Raw genomic sequence first — 22,719 nt, forward strand, 5'->3', positions numbered from 1 at the left:
AGCTGGGATGATTACTTCTGTTGTATTGTATTGATGCTGTACCAAGGAATTTAAAGACCTGGTGGGATTTGAAAACGGACTTGTTTACCTGCCAATACTGAGTCATACTGCAGGCTCTCAGATGTCTGGCAACATCAAAGCTGTCTGCAAGATTTAGTACAGAATAGATTTTCTTTGATAAATGGAGTCTGGCCTTTTAAAATATTACAAGTGTTGGCATAGTGTTGACGACTATTACAAATATAGCGTTGCCTGATCTCTGTGTAATAGATTTTGAAAATGTGGGAAGCCTGTTTTCATATTAATAAAATTGTGTTTCTGCTGACTGGAGTATATCGTGAAAAAGTTTTTGCATTTCTTTCGCAGCAACATCTGTCATATGCCATGATAGATGTGATGTAGTATAAAGCTACTACAGCGGCCTTGGTATTTAATTTACTGTATACAATTACCGTTGCAGTAAGCATTTTACAGACATCAAAAATCACATTTTAATGGTGTCTAAATGACAAAAAATTAAAGCGATAGGCCATTGAGTTCCTTCATCCTGTATGACACGGCTGCCCCTGACACCAGCCAGACTGTTTCTTATCAACCTGAACAGCTACTGTCTGTAGCTTAGCACTGGCAAACTCTCGAGTGAGAATAATAGACACATCTACTGCTGCTACCTTACTGGAGAGAATTAGAAACTAATTCTGTAACTGCAGTCAGAAACGTAAACATACCACCAAGCTTCAAGATCAGGGTTGCTTGATGCAGTTCATAATGCTGAAAAACTAGTGAAAGTAATTTCAAGTGAAGATAGGAAACAGTACAGCAAGGTCCAGTACATCTTATAGGTATTGCTGTCTTATATAGACGTGATACTGTCTCTTTAAGATATCCTAATGGCATGACATCTTGTGTTACTCACATTAGTTTGTTTTATTCAAGATATGTATTTGAAACATGATGGCACTAAAGCCCTGCAAGCTTTTAAGCATCAATGAATTCATTAAGCAGTGAGCCCAATAAAAATTAACCCCCATGAACTGATGATACAGGTTTTAAATCTTTACGACACTGGCAGCACTCACTATCAAAGCTCTGAGACTTAAAGATGAATGTTGCATGTTAAGAAGCTTTCAAGGTGAACTTTAAAGGTTTTTATGTGAAGTAATGTACAGCTTATTTCATTTTTTTTTTTAATTAGTATTTATTGTTTTAAAATAGATATTTGCATTGCCAATGCAGGTTTAAAATAAAAAAAAAAAATCAATTTGTAAAAGAGTTCAGGACTGGTTGTTAAATACAATTATGTGTATATAAAAATGTGACAACACTGTGAAGAGTGACAAACAACTCAAATGCACAAAAGGGGTGTGATAGAGCTCACTCCCAGACATTCCATTGCCAAGACAAACGTGTGTCCGTGAGGAGAGGCATACATGGATTGGGAATATTGATTTAATATGCCTGATTTAAATTAAATGCACACTTTTGTTTAATACACATTGTAATTGGAATATGTTCCGTAAAAGCATATACTCTACCCTATGTATACTGCGTACCTGTATAATATTTTCCAATAATCCTTGGTATTGAAATATGAATTATAGGAAAGATTCAGATTATATCCAGAATGGGCACAAAAGACTTGAGGGGAGGGATTTGTTCATAATTAGTTTTCTAGTCAAGCACGGGAGTAGATTTATGTTGTAATATAAAGCTATTGTAATATGACAACTGTTTCATTCTGTATTAGAATATGCCTTTTTAATTCTAAAGAGTGTCAGTCTGCCTGAGTGCCATAAACCATAACACATTTATGAAAGCGCTTGTATACTAATGGGTAATATTTTAATTAATATATATGTATTTTTGTAATGATTGTTATGTAAATTGTGCACTTTGTCCAGGTCGTCTTGCATCCAACACCAAACAGCCCTAAGCAATCAGAATTGCACAAAATGACAGTTTCCAAAAACTGCCCCGATCACGACCTGAAAATCAAACTGGCTGTCCGCATGGATAAACCTCAGAATATGAAGCATTGTGGGTACGTTTCTACAGAGCAACGTAACAGTGCAAAGAGTCAGTAAAGCATGTGGCATGGAGATGAAACATCACAGATAATGCTGCTAATCTAATGGAATCAATCCACAAGAGGGCTATCTGACAGTAACTCGAGTCTGGTACAGTTGGATCAGGCCAGCAGATACTCACAATTGCTGCCCTCTAGTGAGTTTATCATTGTACTCTAGTGCAGCTGGCTGAACAGTGGATTATGTGGGCTTGAATCTCCAGCTCCTGGTGCAGCCACTATTGTAGCTATCCTTAAAATGTTACCAGTAACATGACCAAGAAGTGCATGTCATGATTACAGTGAAGCGACTTCTGTTCACACATCCCATTCATAGAAGAATGTTTACAGCGCTGGATAACACCATGTGTCTGTGTAATAGAACAGCACGTAAGACTGGACATAGCTGGAGAAAGATCACTGATTTAAATCCAATAAAAGTATTTTAAAGCCTTAACAACAATGCATTAAACACGTTAAACATTAGCTCCCATTAAAATAAGTACAGAAGGAAAGAAAAATTAGAAGTGGTAATTATCAGTTTTATCAGCAGGGGGCAGCTACATTTTGTAAGGAGAAAATAATATTGGCATTTCTGAAGAGCCACTGGAACTGGCATGAACTGAACGATATGCATTTATTTAACATTTCTGACAGGTAAAAAAAAGGTAGAGGATCAGGAATTGCAGAAAAAGGGAAATGTGTAGAGACTTGATAATCAGATAGTTAACACTGAAAAAATGAGACAAGAAGGGTTAAGCTTATTTTAAACTCCACACAATGTATGAACAGGCAGTTAAACAACATTTTAATAAATATGTTAATAGATCAATATATTTTTCAGGTACCTTTGGGCAATTGGTAAAAATGTTTGGAAGAGATGGAAGAAAAGATTCTTTGTCCTGGTGCAGGTACGTGAGATTCAAATCATCTATTATAGTAGTGCAGGCTATTGTATGAACCTCTGAGACAGGGCTTGGTAACAAAACATATTATTAATATTTTTGCAAAACCAAAAATGTGTGTTAAAATAGGTATATAAAAAAAAAAATGTATTGGAAGTTGGTAAACATTTTGTCATCTTATATTTTATAAAAGTAATTTAGTCTTCTGCAGTCCAGATAATGTCACATGTCTCCAATTGTGGCTACAGCAAGTATCCAGTTGCTCTGTAGGGCAGTCTCTGTGCCGGCTTCTAGATCACATGACAGTGCTTAGCTCAACAGTTCTGGGTGGTTAGCTAGCTTCAGAATGCTCATTCCCATCAGTCTTTCGAGTTGGATGAAGTTAGTGGCAGATGCCAGTTTAATGCAAACAACTATTTCTTTCACACCTTTTGTTTGTTTATTTATTTTTTTCTTTCTCTGTATCTTCTTTTTATACCATGTACAGTCTCGTGTAAGTATTTACCAACATGTACAGTTTGATTTATTTCTTTTATTCACTTATTATTGTACCTCTATTTTTGTATTATTTAGCTTTTTTTCTGTTTAAAGGGATCTAACAGTTAGAGAGAAAACAATTTGCTCAGCTGGTTTATATTTTTGTATCATTTATCCAAGTAAGTGCTGTAGTACATCCCCTCTGGTGTGGGACTGCTGTGATGTGTGGGTTCCCCCTTCTGCTGATAAGGTGGATCATGAGACGGAAAGTGTTTTGTTAGTGTTGCTGTCAGAAAGGTTCATTTTGACATTTTGGTAAAAAAAATCAATAAAATAAATAAATACAAATTAAAAAGGTATTAATGATTTTCAAGTTGTCTGACCTAATATATCAATTTTGGCTATAGATTTACAGTTTGGGGCACTTCTTTTAACCTTTGTCCCATCTCTATATTACCAGATGTCTTACCAAAAACCCCTTGTCATAACTGGCCAACATTTATGACATCATGTAATTTCAGGAATATTTCTCACAAATTCATGTCATAGTGCTTTACTCAGTTCTAACCAAAATCCATGCGTAGTGCCTTGGGTGGTTGACAAAAATTAATCGAGGTAGTTTATTACTATGACGCATCACTTCAAATTGTGAAACCCTATCTCAACAAACCAGCCCAAGACAAAATAAGCATTTCAATGGTTGAAACAAAATTCGACGTGCAGTTATACTACATCACCACCGTGTGTCACCAGAGTACTAAAATGCAGCCACAAGACAACCTGGTTGTGCAAAGCGGAAACTAATTAGAACAGAGAGGTTACGAAAAAAAAAAGAACCCTTAAGACACCACTACCCCAGTACAGAAAAACATAAAAAAAAAAAAATAAAAAAAAACAAGTACTATTTTTTCAATACAATTTCCATTTAATAGGTGGAAACATAATAACACAGCTATAGACATATACATGTAAGCAAGTGTATAAAATCAATTGGCTTTCTCTTTTTAATACCATTGGCAGAAGTAAACATTGAAAAAATAACAAGGTTATTTCAAAGAGCAGAGCATGTGGTATAATCAAAGCAAAGTCATTTAAAATCCTTTAACTGTCAGTTTGACAGTAGGTCACTAGCCTGTGGGATGTAGAATCCTCTGCTTTATTATAACAGCTTTTTAGTCCTTGACAATCCCAAACTTTAATGCTGAATACTGTTTGGGGGCCTTGATGTGGCCTGATGGCGTCCCGAAGGCGCTTGAGAGCTGGCTAGCCCGGCTCTCGCCCTGCAGCTGGGAAAGCTTGCATCAAGAACATGACATTGAGTTGATCATGTCACACAGAAGCAAACTCACAGGAGTGAGAGCTGCCACTTGCAGCAGAGGTGACGATTGCACTGCTTGCTGGGATTTCAAGATTGCCTTAATATGACTGGCACCTCGCAATCCAGCTCACATTGTTTGTGACAGAGTGTCACTCTTGGACTCGTCTGGGCTGAATGACAGAGCTGGTGAAACATCAGTGCAAGCCACTCTGACAGACCTGGCTACAGTATATAGTACAGTGTGCAGACCCTTACAGTGCCTTGCAGACCCCCTGTTACCATATCAGCATCTGTAAGGTCTTTGTGATGTTAGACGTAGATTATTCTGCTTAAGAACCAGTAGTGTTATCTTTTTTATACCCCCCCCCCCCAAGAGATGTTTAAAACCTCAGATCCTGCCTCCTTCCTTATTACTGTGTTCTTGTTCAAGAATATGTGCTGCCTATGAAGTGATTGTGTGGTGACGTGGTTTCTCTTGTGTTCTGTTTTAGGTTAGTCAGTATACCTTTGCTATGTGCAGTTACAGGGAAAAGAAGGCAGAGCCACAGGAACTGCTGCAGCTTGACGGATACACCGTGGACTACACTGACCCACAGCCAGGTAGTGCAGCAGGTTTACCTCAAAAACCATGTGAAAACAATTTTGAAACCTTTTTGAAAATCACTGGTGTGGGTCATCAGTGTTACTCATAGTCTCATATTATTATTTGTTTATTTAGCAGATGCCTTTATCCTAGGCTACTTGCAGAGACTAAGGTGTGGGAAGTATGCATCAGCTGCAGAGTCACTTACAACAACATCTCACCTAAAAGAAGGAGGTTAAGTGACTTGCTCAAGGTCACACAGTGTCAGCCAGGGTTTTGAACCAGGGACCTCCTTGTTAGAGGTCCTTTTCTTTAACCACTGGACCACACTGTCTCCTGTCGTTTGACCATATAGTTTAACCACAGATTTGAATTTTGTTTAAACATATTTGCTCCGAAAAAACAAGCAATGATTTTGAACAATGCTCATATGTATTTAAAAATCTCTTCTCTCAAGTAACTTCAACTAAATATGTATCTATAGAAACAGCAGGGTGTAAAATATGTGTTTGATATTTGAACTGATGCTGTTGATTTTCCACTGCTGGAAATTTTTTAAAGCTTTAAAGCTTTTTTTTTTACAGTGCCTACTAAAATAATTGTTTACTATAGAAACATTTTCAGTGTGCGTAGGTAGTGTTAGTCAAAGTGTGGAGTGCTGTACTATAGGTAATGGTAACAATCAATGTGATTTCAGTAACATAAATACAATCACTCAGCTCGAGGTGGACATGAAATGCTTAGGTTTCATGTCTTCTTCAGCATTAAAAAATTCCAAACAGAGATCGCCCCATATGTTTCAATGCACTTGAATCATTGGATTGGTTCACCCAAATTACATTGAATGTTATGTAGTAACGAACAGAGAAAATTACAAAAAACACAAACAAACCCAAGCACTTTGACCTATAAGCTATATTCCCCTAGTTCTGTCCCAAAGTCGCACACTGAAATCTAGATTCCTTGTGGACAGCAGAGCTCTAAACTCAAAATCCACTATATATGTATGTTTAGTGGAATAAGCTACAAGAGTAGAACAGCCACAACCTCCCAGCAAAATGAAGACAAAATAATGTAAAACTTAAGAAACTTAAGGGGTTGTTTGTCTTCTGAGTTTACAGCCACCTGAGGGAAAATGACCCAAGTCACATGATGAGGGGCTTGGATGGCTGACAAGAGCTGTTTAGACTCGCTCAGAGTCACTGTTGTGCCAGTGCCATCACATTGTGGAAGGGAGGAGTGGCAGAAATATTAACATGTATTATTGATATGTAAACTAAAGGGATTGTCTGAAAAATCTGACTTTCCCTTTAATATCCTTCTTACACTCGCAATATTTGTCTGCCCTATGTTTTCAGTTGACATTTTTCAATGCCCTCGCAGTTGTCTTGCCTTCGGAAATAACTGCATTAGCGATTCTAGTTGTAGAAATTATTTCTGGAAAAGGATGTTGATATGGCAGTGGCAAGGATGTAATGTTGGTTAGATGGATTTTGAGCTACAGCACGTCTAACAAGTGAAAGCTTACCATTTATGATATAGTGAGTACTTAGGATTAATAGTAGGATGGGTCTGCATCCACCTAACTACATCCAATGTGTAATTTGAGTGTTACAAACCTTGAAACCAGCAACAACCCATTAACATGCACAGTCTGCCAACATTATTACAACTCTAAATAAGTTCATAACTCCCTTTTTGGTTTTAGGGTTGGAGGGTGGCAGAACATTCTTCAACGCAGTGAAAGAAGGAGACACTGTGATCTTTGCCAGTGACGATGAACAGGACCGAATTCTATGGGTCCAGGCTATGTACCGCGCCACTGGCCAGTCCCACAAGCCTGTGCCCCCCACCCAGGTCCAGAAACTTAATGCCAAGGGAGGAAATGCACCCCAAATGGATGCCCCCATTTCCCAGTTTTGTAAGTAACGTAATATTACTTCAGCTTTTCACAAGTCGTAGTGTAGTGTACCATTAGGCAGCCTTTTTCATTTCACAACGAAACACTGTACAGACAATTCTGACATTTTGAAGTTGTTACTTAGTTGGCCTGCCTACATTAGACATTCACAACGAGTTACTAACACAATTACGTTTGTTTAATGGTGGCAAAATGATATATACATTTATTTATTTATTTATTTATTCTCTTCAGAATTTGTATCCAAATAAAAGTGAAGTTAAGGAAAATAAACACATCACATTGCGTAATTTTATAATTACCACAGCTGAATATACAAATACACAATTTTTAAGGACTTAATAAATATAATACTAACATAGCTTAAGGTAATGTCCTCTTCAGAGCTCAATTATTCATGCACAATAACATTCTATTGCAAATAGTGGAGGAATGCTATGTGATATGCTGCTGTTAAACATTGCACCTGTAAGATGTGTACTGTACTGATATCCAAGGGAAGGTAAGAACGTTAAAGCAGTGCTGCTCTTGTATTTAATCATCTTACATTTGCATAAATCATTCATGGTGTTGTATGATAATGGTCAAAAGACTTCAATGTTTATTATTAGTAGATTGCAAGGAATTACCGTACTTTAGTTTTATAAAATTGTATATGGCATCAGATTTTTTTGGGAGGAATGATCCATAGGAAAACCACTGTGTATAATATTAAAAGCCTACAAAAATAGATCCTGCTATTCATAAGAACTGAATGTCTTTTGGTGTGCATCCTATCAATATTGGAGTTTTATACCGTCATTTAATGTAGTTTAATTGTATTTGTTACTTACCTAATGCTACAGCTTTTGTTTAGAATAAATGGGTTGTAGAGAAAATATACCTTTCATGATAACATCCATTTTCCACATATGGTTTGTTGAAATTGAAAACAATAATATCTGTGAACTCCTTGGTAAAATGAGGTCAGTTAATAGGGAAAATCCTTTGATTGTTTACACACTGTCTGCTATGTGATTTACATTTTAGAATACCAGATTCAATCATGGACAAATTAGTAAGTGGCTTTACTAAATTCCAGTGTCTATTTTTTATATTAAATATAAATTGTAGGTTATTTAAGTAACAGTCAAAGGATAAACTATTATGCAGAATGTTAATATATCTATATATATATATATATATATATATATATATATATATATATATATATATATCTATATATATATGTTGTTTGTTCATTTATTTATTTGTCTTAATAATATATGAACATTTTCAATTTTGTAATAAAAATAACTTTATTCTCTAGTCCAGCTAATGTCATTCAAAGTTTACTAACTTAACAAAACTCATTTAGATTTCTTTAACTTGGTCATTTTGAGTGACATTGGCCAGAAAAGGAGATACACCACTAAGAACTTTGCTGCAGAAGATTTGTGAAAATACATGGTTTTTGTTTTATTTTAACTGAGATCCCTCTTTACAGTCGGAAATGTAAAACATGTAAATGATTTAAACAGTATAGTCAAGTACTGAGATTCACCCTTAAAACAGGACTATTATGATGCAGAAGTAGGGGAACAAATGATTTTTGGCAGTGTTACAAATAAGTTTTTATAAAGGTTTGCAACGTTTGTATATGCAGGTTCCCTGTAAACATCAAGTCAGTTGCCTCAGCCTTTGATGACAGTAACTTAATGAAGACTTAATTATGGTGATGTTGATGATAATAATAATAATAATAATAATAATAATAATAATAATAATAATAATCAGTAGTGTGAAAGTTTTTATTACACAATGATATTTGGCTTCAGGTAAGTGTTTCTGTCAGTATCAATATTTTCTCTCACTTCCCATTTATTTAAGGTCCAAATATTTTACAGTAAGCCTTGTTTTTTTTTTGTTTTTTTCTTGAGTAGTAATACTACTACTAATACTTATAATAATAATACATTTTAGTATGTACTGTAAAAGAAACAGCCCCAGAACAAATCGTCTGCAGCACGGTATTCAGTATAAGAATGTTCTGGAAGGTAGAGGTTGTGTTTTATGTTTTCCTTTACATGTTTTACTTGTACCCTAGTACTTTAGCTGCTAGGTTAGGGCTCCTGTCTGCTTTCCTGGGCCTTGTTGCTAGCCTTTATGTTATTCTGGTTTGTTCCTTCTTACCCTGCTAACTTCTAGCTGGACTCAAGGGTAAGTGCTTCCCTGTAACTGGCACTGCTCAGATAATCAACCTGGATTATCTGACATCTGCAATGTGCTTTTTGTCTTCTCAGATATCTCATGATTAGAATTTGTAGATAATTCTTTCCTCAATTTAGGTTTGAAATAATGTATACGATTCCATTCATGCCAGTTAGGATGCATGTGATTTTCTTTCTTTTATTTATTTTTTTTTGTTTGCATAATTGCCTTCTCTCTACATTTTTATTGGTGTCAAATGCTCCTCCTGGTAAAGCTCATTATTACCAGTTCCTAGTCTTCATTCAGACAGGTAAATATTAATTAACAACACAATAATAGTGTAAATAAAACATTTGTTCTCTGGAATCCACATAATTGACTGTTTAGTTCTGGCAAACAGATCATTTTGCACCATGAAATTATATCTTTTTTTTTTTTTTTCTCCCAACAGTAATGTGCGTGCTTAAAGCAACTGCATGGTTACCATAGAGATTTTTTTTTTTTTCAAATCCACGGCTAGTTCAGTTGACACAGAGCACTTTAATAAAAGGGTTTGAAATTATCACATTATCAGCCTTGAAACTGAACCTGAATGATTTTATGGATTTAAAGTAATTTTTATTGGGTATTATAATGTACAGCGATAGGAGGACCAAGTTTATATTGCATCCCCTGAACCAGATTGCTGCATTAATATAGCTCTGGTCTCTGGTCTCTGAACTTTGAAATAATATGAGAGAGTAAGGAAATAAATTTAAATAAATGTGTGTAAACATAGCAGTGAACTTAAGAACAATCCAATGGTTTTGTTTTAATTAAACACCGGTTTTATTTAGCCTGACCTGAAACAATTTCTGTATTTGCAGACCTAAATTTGAGAAACTCAAAACCAGTATGCAAATTTTTAAATGTAGCTGGATAAATCTATGAATGCTTTACTTAAGGGAGCTGAAAGGTTACGAGAGTTGGCAAATATGTATTTGGAGTATTCTGAATGCTAATGAGAAGGAGCTGGTGATGCCATCTCTCCTTACCATAAAATACTCCTGTTTTCATATAGATGTACCTTTGGATAGCAGGCAGAACTATTTTGCCACCCTCAGGCAGGATATTACTACTGTTTCTTTTTCTTTTTTCTTTGTTGTTGGATGCCTGATTAGGAAACTAAAAGTGTGATGTACTACATTCATTGGTGGAAATACAGGATTTTGCCCATATCTTTTTTTAAAGAATGAAGCCACTCTGCTTTACAGCTTCATATAATCCCCATGTATTTGCACCAAAATGCATTGCTATCCTATTAGTATTTCAGTAGTGGTATGCTTTAAGTGTTTTTTAGAAAACCATAAATACACTGCAACATATTTTAGTATTGTCAACTTGCAAATGCTACATTGAAAGGAATGCAATACATGCAGTATAGCGATTCAACAAAAATCACAGATTGCATGCAGTTTCAAAGTACACTGTAAATCATCGTATTTGTAATCTGAAAAGGCGCATGTGACTTTACTATATTTTAATTGTAACTGTATTACTAAATCATTCTAAACGCTGAGCAAGGCTTAATGATAAGTGTTTTATTCATTTAATTAAAAAAAATTAGTTTGTAAATATTCTATATAAATATAAGAATACATTTTCTGGTGTTAACTTATGTTGGCCAGTAGTAGTTTGACCCAAACTGTATTACATAATCAGCATATGCCCTAATACATGTATAAAGGACAATGTCCTTATAGTGACAAAAACATTATCTACAGTGATATACAGTATAGTTCATGTAACTATTAGTAGGTAAAAAAAAAAAAGGCAGTCAGTAATTTGCTTGAACTCTATATAAACACTTATACTGTGTATATAACACTACCCACCCTGTACAGTGTCCTACAACACAGGCAAAGCACTCTTTGTTGTTGGTGTTCTGTCTGAGAAAGGGAAACCTGTCATGCTGCCTTGCCCTTCCTGTAGCAGACTGAGCTCAGCAGAGCAGGCATCATGGTTTAGGGGGTCCAGGCCCTAACCAATCAGTTGGGGGGGGGGGGGGGGGGGGGGGTAATAACAGGAAGGGGAGGGCCAATCTTTAAAAAAAAAAAAAAGAAGAATAAATAAAAATGTGTAGAATAGCCTCAATGTTCAAGTCAAGACTCTTCTAGCAAGTATCTATAAATGAATAGCTGCCATCAATCATTGTCATTTCTTTTCTTGCTTTCTCTAGATGAGGTTGACTAGTGTCATTGTCTGTTACTGTCCAAACCCCATCTTCATTCTTTTAATGTCAAGCAGATGTGACAAGCACAATTTAACCAGATGAGAGGGATAGAAAATCACCTATTTTTTCAGATTTTTTTTTTCAACTGCATCATATCATTGCAAACGGTTTGGGATTTTCTAATCATTTACCTTTGGACAGCTGGGCAGGTTACTACAGAGCTTTCAATGGGAAGAATGTAACAAATCAAAAAACAAAGTATGTTTTGTTTTAATAAAACATTGCCTTTCTAAGTGATTCGTATGTTTATATATTGTATGTTCAAAACCACACTAATCAGTTTTGTTTTTCTTTTTTTATTAACATTTAAGGACAATGGAAGAGCATCCTTCAGTGTAGATATTATAGGATGTTTAAAGTGGAAATCAATTATTACGACAGAGTTAATACTAAACACGTGTTTTCTGAAGATGTTTTTTTTTTTTTTTAATATATAAATATATTTAAAGATGACACAATTGATCAATAATAAGATAGTCCAGGATTTGTAGTTAATTACAAGTGTAAAGTGTCAATAAATGCTATTTAGACAGGTTTTTGCACAAAAAGCCTTCATAGTTACTTAATAAGACAGGTGCCAACATAGCCTACTTGTCCGGCGTAGAAAACACAATATAAAAGGATATGGAATGCAGAGCAGGGATTAGAAATCGGCTTTGTTTGTTCGGGATTTGCAGGGACTTCATGTAATGGGAAGCTCACTTAATGTAATGGAAAGTGAAAATGTGTCTTTTAATTTAGTTACCCCTTAACGAACAAAGCAGCAACCCAGGGGGCAACCACTTGACCACTCCCAGATTGAATTGGGCATTTTGTTTCACTGGTAGACTTGGTGTATGTTAGCTGCACGGGTTGAGATTAATTAGTTAGGCCTTAGGAGGTTGTGCCTACAGGCTTCCCTCTGAAATGAGAAGTGTGAATGCACTCAGGCCATTAATTCATAATAAATGGCAGGCTGTAACCCTTGCTGTGTCAAGTCTGTTCGTCTTTTGAGATGATTAGCAGAACAGGCACTATGTCTAACTATTTTCTCAACCAACTCCAACTATTTACGTGAACCAACGGTTACAGTAAACATCCTTTTGACACATCCTTATGAATTTTTGGAAAGTTGTTATAATTTTTTAATTTTTTTTATTTCTGTTATCTACTGTACAAATTCTGTGTAATTACAAATTCGGCCATTTTTAAATCTTTTTTCTTTTTCTTTTAAGAAACCTTGCTTAGCCGATTTACGAATTTTTTTTTTTAGCACACGATTCATGATTTATTAGGCAAACAGTGAATGAAATTCACCAATATAGAATGGCAGAATCTATTGTATTAATGTTAAAGAGAATGCATTGTATTTCATCTTTAATATAATAACCCACCAGTGTTTATAGAAATAATGAAGATATATACACATCTTGTTTACTTAAACCAAATAATACATGCATGACTGAAAGAACATGTTGGTTGTACGCCATTAAAATCTGCCAAATTGTATTTTAGCTAAGTTTATTTGCTCTACTTTGATGCAAGTTGACAATGAAAGTTTAACACTACAGTATGTACTTTGCAGTAGAGTAGAATAAAAAGCACTGTTATCGGTGAGGCACATTTCAGAATTAATATTATTTCTCTAAATCCTGTTGTTTTCTATGTGCAATGACCAAACAGATGCAGACAGAGCTCAAAAGCATGGAATGGATGAATTTATCTCAGCTAATCCTTGTAACTTTGACCACGCTTCACTTTTCGAGATGGTACAGAGACTTACTTTGGACCACAGGCTTAATGACTCCTACTCCTGTCTGGCAAGTAGAAAAAAAACATTCTGATTCACTGTCTCCACTGTTTACTGAGGTTATGGCTGGGAGTGAATGCTAAAACACCTGGCATGTTCAGTCTCTCATAGTTACAAGGCATGTGTTTAGCTGAAGTCTGTGCTTATTTTTAAAGCCTTTGAAAGCATCATTCAATTTGTGGTTATAATCATATCATTTAAATTTAATTGTGTACAGTCATTCAAAAACATGGTCATGTAGCTGTTTTATATTTATTTTTAATTAATGTTAAAGTTGTAGAATTGTTGTTTTTTTAAATCATATTGTACATACAAGATTGAAATGTTGTATACCAAACATTTCTGACAGACTGTACACATCAAGCATATGTCTCACAAATTCTTTAATGTCAATTTCAGTGGTAATATTTAGCTATTCAGGTTAGCTAAATATACAGAATCTTATGCTGGTAATTCATGCAGTTGATATCTGATGTATAACACATCATGCAGTTGCAGTTCATGCAGTTCATGTATGATATCTGATGTATGTAATGAATCTGTTTTCTTTTAAATAGGGCTGGTTCAGTCCAGGGCAGGTGTTTGTTCTTGATGAGTATTGTGCCCGAAATGGAGTCAGAGGCTGTCATAGACATCTCTGCTATCTCAATGATTTACTTGAACGAGCAGAAAATGGAGCAATGATCGACCCAACCCTGCTACATTACAGCTTTGCTTTTTGTGCTTCACATGTTCATGGCAACAGGTAACTAACTGCAATTTGAAATTAAAAAGGGAAGACTTTGCAAAAATGTGCTACTCCTGTTTCCTAAGAGGTGTGTTCTACACCTAGGGCTGGAAAATTACCTATATAATATATATATATATATATAGATATATATATATAATATATAATATATATAATATCATATATATATGATATATATATAATATTGGGGATATGACTACAGCGTTGCGTATACCCCATTGCTATAGGGGGAATGGAAATAGCAGTTGATCGCTCAGATCATATAGATAAATAAAAGAGCATTAAAGAATAGTTATTTGAAAATGTGGCACTAGTCACGCATTACTAGCTGCAATATAACCTCCACTTTTCTTTTGCTTTACTTTTAATCTTGCCTTTGTTCTTTCGTTATGTTTAATTTATTTTTCTCTTTGTTGTCTTATTCATGATTTTCCAGTTTCTTTCGTTTCCTTTATACTGTTCTTTTTTCTGTTTCTTACTTTATTTTTTCTTATGCTTCTCATAATGTCACTAACAATCACACCACGCACAACCAAAAGTCAGAAAATGACAGATTTACTTGGTGGGTTTCTACAAAATACAGAGGCTGAGGGGGACAAATCACAAAACCCCTCAGTCCCTGAGCCTGAGGCTAACTCAAAAAAGGATTTCAAAAAGGATTCTAAAAAAAGAAAAGATTCCAAATCTCAACCAGCCCCTGAGCCAAAAAGGTAAGAAAGAGTTCTTAATATGGTATCTACTGAAACCCAAACATGGATTAAGAAGTCGCCACACTGATTAAAACAAGCTCAGAAAGCTAGCAACCTGTGCCGTAATATTTCTGCCTATAACATACTGCTCACTCTTGGATAATACAAATGTTAACTCCACTACAGTTAATGATGTAAAATCCCCTTGTTACACAAAGAGAACAAGAATGTCTCAGTGTAAAGCTTAAGGCAAGTGATAAATCCCCAGTTCCTGCTTAGAAATAACTATTTAACTCATCTACAGTAGGTACATTTATTTTTAAATCTACATGCACTTCCACCACATTTTCTATTTGTGAGTGTGTACGACGAGCAGCATATTGTCTTTTAATGTCAAGCCTCTCATTATTTAAAAATAATAAATAGCCAATGGATTTTCTCTTGCATCAGACTACTGACATATGATACAAATCTATGATAGTAAACTATAGTAGAATCTCTAATCATGCATTTACTTAACCAAATTAAATAATGTAATGTGCCTGCATTTAACGTCCGGAAGTCAGTTTTGGTGGATACGAAAACCCGTATTGTTATATTTTATAAATGATTTTGTATCTAATTTTAAATGGCAGTTGACGTTATCTGTGTACTTTACAGTGAGACTCTGCCACGTTTAATAGATGACTTTCACTGCACATGTGTGCTAGTTACAAGTTGGTCTAGCTGTTAGCTGTTAAACATGGCTGGCGTTTGTTAAACAAAGAAGTCTCTTCTATTATGATGAGGAAGGTCAAGTGAAGACAGAGCACCATGTGGCTGTCAATCTGCTGCTCCAGTGATAGACAGTGATGGAGTTGAGGTGGGTTGTCTATTTGTGTTGTGTTATTATCAGGTCAGACAGTGAGACATCAGTAGCTTGCAGTCAGTGAGAGGGTGCAGGGAGAATGTGATTCAGATAGTACAGGACAGCCTGGAGGTCAGGACTGACAGAATGACAGGCCATCACGGAGAAGAAACTAACTAGCCGCTGTCCGAGGTCCTGCTGTACTTGGCGGCCTCGCTATCTGATCAGTGACTGAAACAAAAAGCGGCGCTTAGCCAAGCCCTAACCCTCGTTACTTATTCAATAATGTACAGCTCAATAACGTATCGTGTTATAAAGTGTTAGAATTATCAATGTCCTTTTGGATTGTGTTGTTTTGTTTTCTTAAATATGTTAGTGTGTTTTAAAAATGAATGTGACTCTCACTTATACACATAATAGTATTGTGGTGTTGGTTTTTATGAACTAGATATTGTATGTTATTATCCACAAACTTAGGCCTGTCACATTTTCCCTGAAGCACTTTTTAGTTTAATCTGTAAACTTGGCAGAGGGATGATAACGTATGAAATTCATAATAATAGTAACTGCTCTGAGCGAGGTTTCAAAACAGTGCAGGAAATAAAAAAAAGAAAGTTCTTTACACTATAGGGTTCATTTAAAAATATTAATTTGACATGAAGTACGCCTTTATTTTTACTAGCTAAGCTATTTTGACGAAGGAGAAAATGATACCTTTTTATGTAAAATTGTCCTTTTATTTGCAAACTCCTCCCGTCTCAAACGAAACTGATATATTTGCCATACCTATGTATGTAGAATTTGATGAACAAGCCTTGTAAATATTATTATTTGTGACATGGTTTAAGATGCGTGATTGTGAGGAGAGTAAAGTTGACAGAACTGGTGCTAACCACTGTGACAATAACTTGAAAAGCAACCAACGTGACATCTTTCTCATCACACTGCTGAAAATGTCATCTTTGTGAAGGACAGTGAGAAAATGGTTTGCTGAAAATCTGAAAGGAAGATTCAAGAGATGCGCCTCATGTCAGATACAATATAGTCCACAGATGTTTGAGAAAGAAAGTCAGGCAGATCGTGATGGGTTTTAGTTGGCAGGCCCTTCCAGACATCCATATTGCTTCAAACATGGCTGCAGCTGACCTGTAGAATGCAGTCCCACTCCAGCAAAGTTTATTCACCAGAGCCAATCAGTGTGCTTATAGATAAGTATTTATAGATATAGTTAAATATAGGTACAAATAGTGGAAATTAAGTCATGTTGGTTGACTTAATTTTACTTCAAATGGATTTAATAAGTAATTATGTGTTATGTATATAGTCATAAGCTGCTAGTGGTTTGCAAACCAACCAGTCCAACTATTAAAAGTCTCTCCTAAATACTCTTTATTTCCCTAATAGATGTGTTGCAGTTAAATATAAAACAAACATTGTGCAATGTAATCTCAAGGGTTTGTTCTTTTGGAAATTTGAGGTTTACTAATAGTAACCCAACTGCCTACCAGTAGAGTATTCTTTTATTTTTTAAATCAGGATTTCATGCAGTTTTACCAGAGTGCAAGGGACTAGCAGAAAGCAATTGGTCAACAGTTCTTAAGTTTTTAATTGAGCAAGACAACAGCCTCCAATGCGTCTTCTTTACTGTTTTGATCTGCAGATTCCAAGAATGCCGTCAGTTCATTAATTTAAGACATTTCTAACTTAAAGGTCACAGAAACACTACAGAATAAATTGCAATTTTTTTGGAGCTCTCTGGTTTTGAATCGATGCCTGTAAATAAAGAAAAATAAACCCAGCCAATTAACCCCTGACACAAGGTTTATTAGAGGTTTTGTAATCCTTTACTGGAGCTTTTTTATTGCCAAACTATTCTGGTGGTGGGGATTTACACAGCTTAGGCTGCACACTGAAGGAGGCCTATAAGTAAGTGTTCAGTTTATTCAATTGAAAAGGGTCATACAACACAGAAACAGACACTGTCCTCATAGGGACTGCACAGCAAACCAAAAAGCCTTGTACTTTGCTTTTGACGGACTAAACGTGTAATGATGTTTGCCTGGACAGTTAGTGAATGTATTAAGATGGCCCGCTACCCTCTTATTCTGGATTTCAGGATGATGTAAATATATGCAGGAACGCCTTGTATTGTTCTTGTTTGAATAAATATAGGAAACGCATATTGTGATTTCAATTTGCACTTTACCTTCCACTTTACAAAACAGACTTTGTCTCAAATGCAATCCATACGGGTGAACGGCTTAAGAAAGCTTTTAGGTTTCATATTGGACTTGCTTACTGGTGGTAAACCAGACACACGTTTGGAAGTAATCTGTAAGCAGATTTGACAAAGCCAGTGTGAAATGGGGTTGAAATTAACTCCAAATGAATTCCCAAATATTTTGGTAATATAACCTTATTTTCTCAAGAAATCACCCATTCAGTACTTTAAGATAAGGAGACCTGAACCCCCCACCCCCAGATGAAGCTTGTGTTCAAATACAATGTTACTGGCTGGGTTGTAAATTACTGTGTTATTTGAATCTCATTTGCACCCAGGCCTGATGGAATAGGAACAGTGACAGTCGAGGAGAAAGAACGTTTTGAAGAGATAAAAGAAAGATTGCGTTTACTTCTAGAAAATCAGATCACACATTTCAGGTATGTATTGCAGTAGTTGGATCTCTGGTGCTCTGTCTTCACATGCATACTTTACATACATTTTATATATATATATATATATATATATATATATATATATATGTGTGTGTGTGTGTGTGTGTGTGTGTGTGTAAAGTTGATGATGATATAATAAATAATAATAATAATAATAATAATAATAATAATAATAATAATAATAATAATGAAGCAAATTGTAAAGTATACAGCCCTTTTCATAACTGTGCATTCCATTGAGGCCTGACATCACAATATAACTCTGTCTCCATGTGCTTTATGAACCCCAGTCATGTCAGCACAAAAGTAGTTTCAATGAGGATTTATTATATATATATATATATATATATATATATATATATATATATATATATATATATATATATATATATATATATATATATATATATTTATTTTTTTTTTTTTTTTTTTTAACAGGTATTGCTTCCCGTTTGGTCGGCCTGAAGGTGCTTTAAAAGCCACGTTGTCTTTACTAGAAAGGGTATGCAGCCTCTCCATTACCTTATGTGTAACAACTGTCATACACTTCCATTCGCTACACAATGTAGCTGTCAGATTTGCAGTTTTATTAGAAACACATGTATCAGCAAACATTATTTTATAGCATGAAATTTGGTCCAGACACAGTTCCCTTGTCTTACTGTCAAACAGTCTGTGACTATTGTACTTCTTAAGTCAGTTCACCGTAGCAGCGTCAAAGCATGTCATTGGCTGCAATTTCTGTCAGTCATTGGGGGGAGGCATCATTCCGGGGACAGTTTCACTCCAGGTGAAAGGACCAAGGAGGTGCAACACCTCAATGCAAGGCTTGCCAGAAGTATTTCCAACAATAGTTAACACCAGTGTTTTTCTAAAAAGAAAACAAAACATGGGTGCTAAAACAGTTTGAATAATAAGTGATTTCTTTAGGAGTGCCTACATGTATCATCATTTTATGAAAGCTTGGCTTTCATTTGTCAGTTTGTGTAAGATTTTGACACAGTAACATAATTTCCATGTGAGCTTAATTGAATTGTAACACTTTTTTTTTTGTTAAGACTACGTAATTAATATTTTGTTGTTTTTAATTTTTTAATTAATATTGGTATTTGTTCTTTTTAGCATTCCCTTGTTGTTGTTTATTTCAATAAAACCCTGTGTTGAAATTGTTATTTTAACAAGAGACCATACAGATAGAATATGGTGTTCATTTGTTTTGCTGTAAAGGTTCTGATGAAGGATATAGTAACCCCGGTTCCACAAGAAGAAGTGAAGACTGTAATCCGCAAATGTCTTGAGCAAGCCGCATTGGTCAACTACACTCGACTGTCTGAGTATGCCAAAGTCGAAGGTAACTGGATTTACATTTTCACATGTCAAGAACACTTCATATCAGTGCATAACATTGGGATAGTAAAATTGACTTTTTGGGATTTTTTTTTATCCTGTCCAGATAGAATTCAGAATTTACATATCGTAACTATCAAGGTGGTCCTAGTGAGAGATATGTTCCTGATATGTTTAGGTGCATAAGTAAGGTTATAGATTTGGTATGGTTTAGATTTTTGTAAAGTTAGCCATACAGGTCCAATGCTTTTCTACGGTGGGCAAATTGCCCATTTAATACTATGGAGGGGGGAATTAGTTGTGATTTGCCCATAGGAGAATATTGGCCAAAGACTTTGGTGGTCAGTATTTCAGCTCTTTGTACAGTTGCTATTAGTGTGTATTACATTGCACATTTTGTCTCCCAATATGTTTGTCAGGTAACCTTTTTGGATTTTGCACCTGGGTGAAAATAAAAGTGTATTGTACACATTGAATTAATTTATCCACTGGAGTTCAGAACAGTTTCAAACACTAAGCTGCAGGAAATTATGAAAACTGTATTACATGTACATTAAAAGTGCATCCAATGGACAACCACATATTGGTACTTTACAACATCACCAATTCTGCTTTTAGCTTCCTACTTAAATACATTTAACATTGAGAAAATAGGCATTACTAGGGAACATACTCTAGGAAGAAATGGCAACTAGGAACATGACTATTGATTATCACTGAATTGTTTAGTTTTTGCAAACAAAGATATTTAACAATGGGTATTTAAGGGTTAAAAAAACCTGCCTGCATCCAACACCTGTCTCCAGGACCACCTGAAAGTAATATTGCCTGGAGTTAAAAATGTGCTAGCAAGGCTATATATACTAAATCAAATCAGGTATTTCATGTTGTAAACTGAGCTTGAATTGGTGGTGCTTTTATTTTTTAAACCATCTGTTACAGTGTACGACTATGAAACTCATATAAACTAATATAGAAAGTATATGATATATCATATATATATAAACTAAATATATATATATATATATATATATATATATATATATATATATATATATATATATATTAGCTGTGATTTTACCAGCCGGTCGTAAAGCAGTGGGAAAAGCTGGTAATTCAAATGACAAAGGTGAAAAATGTGTACCAGTAATAAAGAAGACAACTTTCTTGGTGATTTTACATTCTAATATTTGACATATACTGATAATTAGGCACTTAAATGGTGTAAAACAGTATAGGTAGATTACTGCTGCAGCTTCTTAGGTGATTGCATTTTAAATAAACTTCTGGTACAATTAGGAATTCCAAATACACTGTTCCAGTAACAATGGGCTTTGAAGACATGATGGTGAGCACATGCCAGCAATGGGTCTTTGAAGTACAATATACGTATGTTGACTGAAAAGGTTTGTTAATGTAACTGTACCTTTTGTTTCAGATGTTTAATAGTGGTGTAGGCCACATACACAATGTTAGAGATGTGTAAGTAAAAATGCATTCAATTCCAATATAAAGCGCTCATAGTGGATCTTGATTCCCTTTTGTGCCTCAATCCCTCCTGGTTTACGACGACCTGACCTCTTTCACACAGTGACTCTTAGGTCTGGGAATACATTGAAGCAACAAAGGTTTTTTCCAGTTCCCAGTTCAGAGCAGTACCCCTCCCTGCTCACTCCCTGCTCTCTTCTGCTTTTCCTCTTTCCTTGTTTATTGGCTTTGTCACTTTTTTATACACTTTTGTAAAAAGTGGCTATGATGCCAATTTACAAAGCATGCTGGGATTGTTTTTTTGTAGACAACCCAACATCTACCAGCTGCATGTTCAAGGTTTTCTTTTCTAGGCATAGACGTCACATTAAATTGCAAAATTGTTCTTAAAAAACGTTCACTGAAATTGAAAGATGTATTTACCTGTTTAATGCTTATTGTTTAAAAAAATCTGACAAATTACTATACGTGTATGCATATACAGTACATGTATATGTATTCACTGTATATCCTCAATAATGTGACTTATTTGTTACCTATTTCAGTCAATGTCTATAAAGAAATACCTGTAGGTGCTTAAGATACTGAAGGCATCAGCCCTTAGTATCTTGGAGCCTAACCTAGTAAACTCTGTCGTCCTTTACCCATGATGTTTTTGCCATAATATATTTACTAAAATCTGATAGAGATTTGTACTCTTCTTGGTCACAGCCTTCTTTGTGACACATGGGCATGCTGAATGGTTAATCCAAACTGTCAAAAAACAAACAAAAAAAAAAAAACCTGACATGATTCGCTTTTCCTTGTTTCCTTTCCCCAAAACACCACAACTGTTCTCCTTCTGACCTAACATACAACGATTTTCCTCTGACCTCTAACCTCTTTACCTCTGACCTAAGCCTCTTGCATGCCCAAATCCTCTTTTATAGGGAAAAAGAGAGAAATGTATGAGCATCCTGTCTTCTGCTTGGCCTCTCAAGTGATGGATTTAACCATTCGTGAGTACCTACCTCATCCTTTCCACCCAGTCTTTCACTCTTTCTGTTTCCCATTTTATCCAACGAGTCCCGCCCCCCCCCCAAAAAAACCCACAGATATCACTTTCTTGCTTCAAGTCTCTTTTTGCCTTTTGTCTGTTGCTTCTGTCTGTGAAACCAAGTGTGAGAAGTCCAATCAGTTCTTGTCAACTGTAATCAGGAATTCCAACTGATCCATTTGTTTGTGAGACACATGAAATACTTGTAAGCTTTTTGCATTAATGTTTATGTCTGTGAATTTGAATGCATTTTTACTTTGCTTCTATGTATCCCTCAGTTTTTGGAACACTTGTCACTGGTACACAATAAAGAGAATATGACGAGTCTTGTACACTGGGAGGCAAAGGGATTAGAAAGCTGCACATGG

At 35.3% G+C, this 22,719-nt stretch overlaps 1 protein-coding gene across 20 annotated transcripts in view; it reads left to right on the forward strand.

Moving 5' to 3' along the window:
* The window catches only part of LOC121329030 (calcium-dependent secretion activator 1-like), a 100,929-nt gene that overhangs the window by 46,208 nt on the left and 32,002 nt on the right, over positions 1–22,719 (forward strand). For 8 of the 20 annotated variants that reach the window (XM_041274256.1, XM_041274257.1, XM_041274251.1 and 5 more), the window contains exons 8-16: positions 1,902–2,041; positions 2,910–2,976; positions 5,257–5,365; positions 7,057–7,269; positions 13,394–13,530; positions 14,078–14,265; positions 18,364–18,465; positions 18,919–18,982; positions 19,708–19,831. In XM_041274256.1, coding sequence (XP_041130190.1) covers positions 1,902–2,041; positions 2,910–2,976; positions 5,257–5,365; positions 7,057–7,269; positions 13,394–13,530; positions 14,078–14,265; positions 18,364–18,465; positions 18,919–18,982; positions 19,708–19,831 — 1,144 coding nt within the window. Of the gene's footprint in view, positions 1–1,901; positions 2,042–2,909; positions 2,977–5,256; positions 5,366–7,056; positions 7,270–9,456; positions 9,469–13,393; positions 13,531–14,077; positions 14,266–18,363; positions 18,466–18,918; positions 18,983–19,707; positions 19,832–22,244; positions 22,314–22,719 lie in introns of all 20 variants that reach the window. The other 12 variants (XM_041274243.1, XM_041274247.1, XM_041274244.1 and 9 more) reach the window with 3 other exon arrangements.

This window comes from Polyodon spathula, chromosome 16 (assembly GCF_017654505.1).
Source record: "Polyodon spathula isolate WHYD16114869_AA chromosome 16, ASM1765450v1, whole genome shotgun sequence".
In the NCBI taxonomy this organism is placed as follows: Eukaryota; Metazoa; Chordata; class Actinopteri; order Acipenseriformes; family Polyodontidae; genus Polyodon; species Polyodon spathula.